Source organism: Mus caroli, chromosome 7 (assembly GCF_900094665.2).
Source record: "Mus caroli chromosome 7, CAROLI_EIJ_v1.1, whole genome shotgun sequence".
NCBI classification, from domain to species: domain Eukaryota; kingdom Metazoa; phylum Chordata; class Mammalia; order Rodentia; family Muridae; genus Mus; species Mus caroli.
In genome coordinates, this window is record NC_034576.1 from 133,620,940 (window position 1) to 133,627,258 (window position 6,319).

A 6,319-nucleotide genomic window follows, 5' to 3' on the forward strand; every position below is an offset into this window, starting at 1 on the left:
AAAAAAAAAAAAAAAAAGAAAGAAAAAAAATTTAAGAACCCAAACCAGTCTTCACATTAACAGAGGCTTACATGCTGACTGATGACATCATCTATAAACACCAAAACTTGCTGCCTCATTTTAACTTGAGGTTTGTGGGGGCATTGTCCCCTTAATTTTGGATATAATCTTCTGTTCTCCAGAGAATACTAAATAAAGGCTAACAGAAAGTGTGAATGAACACTAATGAAATATTGATGTTTGTGAGCATTTCCCCCCAAAGCTTTAACTATTGATTTTTTTCTATTTCTTTTTTTTAACCCTACATAGTTTGACATAATTAGATAGTGATTTACTAGCTACCTAATGTTGAAGTTTAAAAACCATTTTTAAGCCCGGATCGTTCGATAGTTATAGAAATTAGTTAGCAGTGAGACAGTTCAGCTAAAATTGTGACCACCTTTTAACTTGTTCTTCAAATGTGGAAATTAGTGTTTTTACCAGATTCTCTCATCAGTTGTCTGAACCCCAGTTAAGTCACTCAGGGAGGTTTTGAAACGCTGATGTTTAGGCCACGTCCCCTCCTCCCTCTTCCTCCCACTCAGTGGTAGAGTGCTAGTCTAGCAGGCTGGCACCATGGATTAGTCCCTCTGTACTTCAGAAAGCAAAACAAACAAGCAAGGCAACGAAGTGACTCCAGATTTGACTCTGAGGACTGGAGACAGAGTCTGTAGTCTTGAGTCCATTCCAGGCTAAGCTACAGCTTGCTTCATGCCTGGAGAATCAGAATTTAATGATGAGGACTCCTGAGCAGAATCCTGGTCCTACAAACATAGCTGTAGCCAGAATTTGCTAGAATTAAATGCACATACTCTTGCATATATGAAGAGAGTCCACATTGTCTCCACATGATCAGATACATTGACAAAGGTACATAGTGAATACCCAAGGTACCTGCCAGCTCTGCAGTCCCCTCCTCACTTCCCGCCCCGCCCCCTGCCCCACCCCACCCCGCCCTGTCCTGCTTCAGTCTCCCTGTGAAAGGAATGTGCTACTTAGGCAACTAAAGGCATAAACTTGTAACAAAATACATTTTGATCTTTTGGTTTTTTTCTCTCTTTTCTTTAAACAGATGCTAGGACTGGCCCAAGGATGTTTTGACTACACTATTCCATACATTAAAGAAAGGATGCAGTTTGGCAAACGAATATTTGATTTTCAGGTGTATATAATTAAACTCTGTTGTCTTGGACTTTTCCCCTTCCTGTGTGTAAAGCCATGGAGGGAGTTCCCTAAGGATGTTCTATTGGGAGGAGAAATAGGTCTCATGGGATACACTGTGGCCATCTTAATCTTTTCTAAGGGCAGAACCATAGTCCTTGAGGCCAGCTGATGTATGTTTGGGATGCCTTGTGGGCACTGTAGAGCTGTCTCCTCACCGACTTCAGAAGTCCGGTATCCCCTAGGTTCAAGCCTCGCTCTTCTGTGTGCAGGTTCATATGATTTTCTCTGAAATGCCTGGCACTAGAAATATTTTAGGCTTCAGGTATTTGCAGAGTTCAGGACATTTTTGTGTACATGTAAGATAGCCTGGGGATGTGAGATAAATCTAAAAAATCTTCATTTATATTCCTTATATGCCCTATATGTAGCTCTGAGGTAATTTTATATAATACTTTTAATAATTTTATTTATGAACGAAAAGGTCACGGGTTGAACTTTCTACTTGTGGCACCATCTTGATGCTTAAAATGTTTCAGATTTTGGAGCATTTTGGGTTTCAGATTTTCAGATTAGAAATGCTTGCCCAGTAGGAGCTGTAGCTCCTGCCGTCATCTCCTTCCTATACAAGAAAACTGGAGCACATAGAAGGTGGGCTCCCAAAGTCATGTAGTTGGCTTCTAGCTTCCAGCAAGAAGGGCCGGCCGACAGTGAGACAGGTTAAAGGGGGCTTTTGATTTTCCCTGTAAGCTAGGATCGGTCTCTCTCTATATGCTCAGGGTCAGGAAAACTACTAAGTATAGCAGTGCTTGCGTTTTCACAGCCTGTTGGGATGTCTTTATTTTTTGTTTTCAGGCAGAAATTTAATATTAAGAAATTCAGTCATGCCAGGCATGGTGGTATATGCCTTTAATCACACCCCTCAGGAGGCAGAGGCAGGTGGATCTCTGTGAGTTTGAGGCCAGCCTGGTCTACATAGTAAATTCCAAGACAGCCAGGACTACATAAAGAAACCCTGTCTCAAAACAAACAAACAAACAAACAAGCAAAAAAAGGTATGAGGGACAAAATAGAAATTTATCATTAACTGTATAAAGCTTTGGTAAGAGTCGGTAGGGTTATATCCCACTATCCTCTCACTAAAATGACATTTTTTCACTTGGGTGTGTATCAATGACATCCTTGTCATCTCTAGACTTCAGAGACTTAAGGACAGGCCTAGGCAGCTCATTCTTACAACTCTCGGTTCTTTATTCTGCATAGACTTGAGCACTGCCCCAGGCAATGCTTTCTATTTACAGTACACTCAGGGACCTGTATCTAGCTATCATGAGTTGGGTTTTTGTTTTGTTTTGTCTTGGGGTTTGTTTGTTTGTTTGTTTGTTTGTTTTTTTCAGTTTTTTTTCAAGGCATACCACTGTTACCTTTCTGCCTTCTATGACAGCTCATGTGTTCTAAACCATTGGTATACCATGGCGACAAGTTTAACTGGCACAAAGATATTTTTTAAAAAAAGGATTAAAATCTCAGAATTCTGCACAGAAATATATCAGAACCTGTATAATAATGATATTGGCATAAAACAGCCAAATTGACTAATAGGCAAAGACTATATAGGCCAGCAATAGACACATGCCAGTTTGTACACTGATACATGGTGGAAACAACCTTGTAGGCCACAAAGTGAGACTGTTCTCTCCGTGTGGGAAAAAAATGAAAATATCTTTGCTGCTGCTGCTTTTTTTTTTTTTTTTTTTTTTTTTTTTTTTGCTAGAGAAAGTACCCAAGGAGCTGAAGGGGTCTGCAACCTTATAGGTAGAACAACAATATAAACTAACCAGTACCCCCAGAGCTCCTGCCTCTAGCTGCATATGTAGCAGAAGATGGCCTAGTTGGCCATCATTGGGAAGAGAGACCCCTAGGTCTTGCAAACTTTAGATCTTTGCTTCTTACAGCAGATAGAATTCATATACAGCAAAGAAACCATGTTAAAAATAAAAGTTTAAGCCGGGCGTGGTGGCGCACGCCTTTAGTCCCAGTACTTGGGAAGCAGAGGCAGGCGGATTTCTGAGTTCGAGGCCAGCCTAGTCTACAGAGTGAGTTCCAGGACAGCCAGAGCTACACAGAGAAACCCTGTCTCGAAAAGCAAAAAAAAACAAAAATAAAAGTTTAAATTTTTAAAAAGAAGTAGGAGACTGTGTTTATAGCAGTAAGGAAAGAAGGGATTTCATAAGTGAAACATAAAAAAGACTAATCGTAAAGGAAAAGAATTGGTGAATTTTTCAGGACCAGCCTTGGCAACATAGCAAGTAGGAAGCCAGCCACCAGTCAGGACAATATACCAAGACACTTCTATAAGTAAATAAATAAATACAAAGAAAGGAAGGAGAGAAAAAAGAAAGAAAGAAAAAAATATAAGCAGAGAATTTGTCTACCCAGTTTATTTTCCTCAAGAAAGATGTCCTAAGTGGGCAGGGCTGGAGGGGTAGGTTGGTGGTAGAGTGCCACTTAGAATGTAGCATAAGACCCTGTGGTCAGTGCCCACAACACAAACAGAGAGCATAAGTGAAAAGACATGTCTTAGCAGGGAGGTATTCGTTCTGCATAGGCCTGCAGGTATCTATCCCATTAGTGTGATGCTTCATAACTTATATATCTCCAAAAGCCTTTATGCACATCAAAGTAGTATAAATACTAAATATCACAGAAAGAAAAGAATCTATCTGATATTTACAAATAGCCCCCACTGCCCAAGTTTTTACTCCTTTCATTTTGGAAAAACTTTTCATTAATGGGATTATTAAATAAGTGCTTTAATTGAGACTGTCTTAATTTTCATCACCTATTACTGAAATAATTTAATTGACATCTATTGTTAGACTCAGGTCATGAAGACAAGGAATTCTGGCTATAGTGTTCAGTGTTGTACCTCCCATTGCTCAACACAGGATTAGCATATAATAAGTGCTTGAATGGTGGATAGGTTAGACATGAGAAACATTCCAGTCTGTAGTCAACATTGAGGCTATATTTGTAGCAAACCACATCGCAGAGACTTACTAGTCAGCAGCCATAGGCTAAGCACCAGGTCTGGTGAGATCCCTGTCTCCAGAACTGAAGGGGAGAGCCACAGAGGGGGGAATCTACAGCTGCCATCTCTTCTTGAACATTGGAGTACACTCACATTGATAAAGTTAGTTGAAGGAAGAAAATTGGTGCTACAAAGATTCTTTCATTATTTCTCAGCTAGTAACTTGTAATGTGTTGTGGTCATGTTCAAAAATCAAAATTTTCTTATTCAGTCAAGCAAAGAATATTTGAAGTTTTGTTCTATTGGGTTTAATATAGGCCATTTATCATAAACAGTTGAAAATAATTAATAAATTTTAGAATCAAAGTTTTAAAACCTAACCTTTTACGGTGCTGTTTAAAATCTTAACAAACTATGAAGCATTACAAGAGTTTTGAAATTTTTCAAAAAATAATTCATAATACCTGTAGTATATTATTATTTCACTTTAGATTGCAGACTTAAGGTATTTAAAAGGATTGAATTTGGATTTCTTTGGGGACGGATTATGAGTCTGTGAGCGTTGTATATCTAACTTGCAGTTAGAAGTAAACTGAGTTTTGCAGATTGTCATTTTCTAACATGGATCTGAATGTTACAGGGGCTCCAACACCAAGTGGCTCAGGTGGCCACCCAGCTGGAAGCCACACGGTTGCTAACATACAACGCTGCTAGGCTCGTAGAAGCCGGAAGGCCATTTATAAAAGAAGCATCTATGGCCAAATATTATGCATCCGAGGTAAATTAGAAGGAGTTATCAGCCTCTTTTTTTTAAATAAGTGAGATTATTAGTCTTTCACTTGGGAATGTTGATTAAGCTTATGCTATCCTCCAAAAAAGAGAATGCACACTTTCCACTTCCTGCAGTAGAAGGGCAAGGGTAGAGCTGCCGTGGGAAGATGTGTTGCTTCTATGCTGTCTCTGTGTTTCCGTGAATGGCCAGTTCAGGTCGAAGCACACTACCCCAAGCCCATAGAGGCCTCCTCTGAGTGATGGCTTCAAGCCGTGGTTTCAAGTTGGGGTACAATGAGTTACCATGGAGGACATGTTCATGCCAGGACCATAGGAGACCAAAAGCACCGAGAAAACATGGCCTACATGTGTAACATCTTCTACTCAGCTATATCCATTCTCTGTGTTCACGTGGAACTATGGCAAGAGAGTTGAGCCACTCTATGGGGCAGGCGTCTCCCAATCTTGACACTGCGTCTGATATTTGGATTTAGGGGAAGCCGACCTTTTAACCTTCTCCAGATGGGATGAGCTGCTTTCGTGGCTTTCCTGGGGGACACATAGCCCCTGGGCTACAGGTTGGATACACTGACAGATACTCACTTAACCCTTGCAGCTCCCAAAATGAGAGGCTGCCATGAACTGGGGTCAGTGTAAAAGAAGAGAAGAAACTGGGAGGGCAGGCTAGTCTTAGAGGACAGGCAGTTTGACTGTTTTAATTGGGTTTCAAGGCTGTCCAGAGAAAGCCTAAACCCTAGTCTGTCTGTCTGTCTGTCTGTCTGTCTCTCTCTCTCTCTCTTGCTGTCTCTCTCTTTCTTGCAGTCTCTCCGTCTCTCTCCCGCCTCTCTGTTTCTTTCTCTGCCACCTATCTGTCCAGGCAACATCATTTCTTAGCTGAACTCCTGGGGCACCCAGCTTCTTTCATGGTCCTTATTGCTGTCCCCAGTCCAATCTTGCTGTCTTTTTGGTGGCCATGTCACTTGGAACTTTTCAGTGACTTCTCACAGTAAATAGAACTAATATTCATATTGGTTTCTGAAAGTGCTATAGCAAGCAAATTTCCCAAAATGTAGTGTTTTAAAATGTGCTTTTATCAGCTGCCACTTTGGCAGGTCAGAAGTCTGAAATTGGCTTTACAGATATCAAATAAAGATGTTCGCAAAACAGGCTTTCTAGAGGCTCCAGAGAACCTTCCAGCTCCCAAGGGCCTGGCTCACATCCCTTTGTTCATCTTCATGGCCAGCAATGTAGCATATTCAAAGGACTCCCTTTCCCTCCCCCTCTCCCCCTCTCCCTCTCCCCCTCCCTTTCCCCCTC

At 40.9% G+C, this 6,319-nt stretch overlaps 1 protein-coding gene across 1 annotated transcript in view; it reads left to right on the plus strand.

Moving 5' to 3' along the window:
* The window catches only part of Acadsb (acyl-CoA dehydrogenase short/branched chain), a 36,412-nt gene that overhangs the window by 26,513 nt on the left and 3,580 nt on the right, over positions 1 to 6,319 (plus strand). Inside the window, exons 8-9 of the mRNA XM_021168602.2 lie at positions 1,112 to 1,201; positions 4,872 to 5,009. Coding sequence (XP_021024261.1) covers positions 1,112 to 1,201; positions 4,872 to 5,009 — 228 coding nt within the window. The remainder of the gene's footprint in view (positions 1 to 1,111; positions 1,202 to 4,871; positions 5,010 to 6,319) is intronic.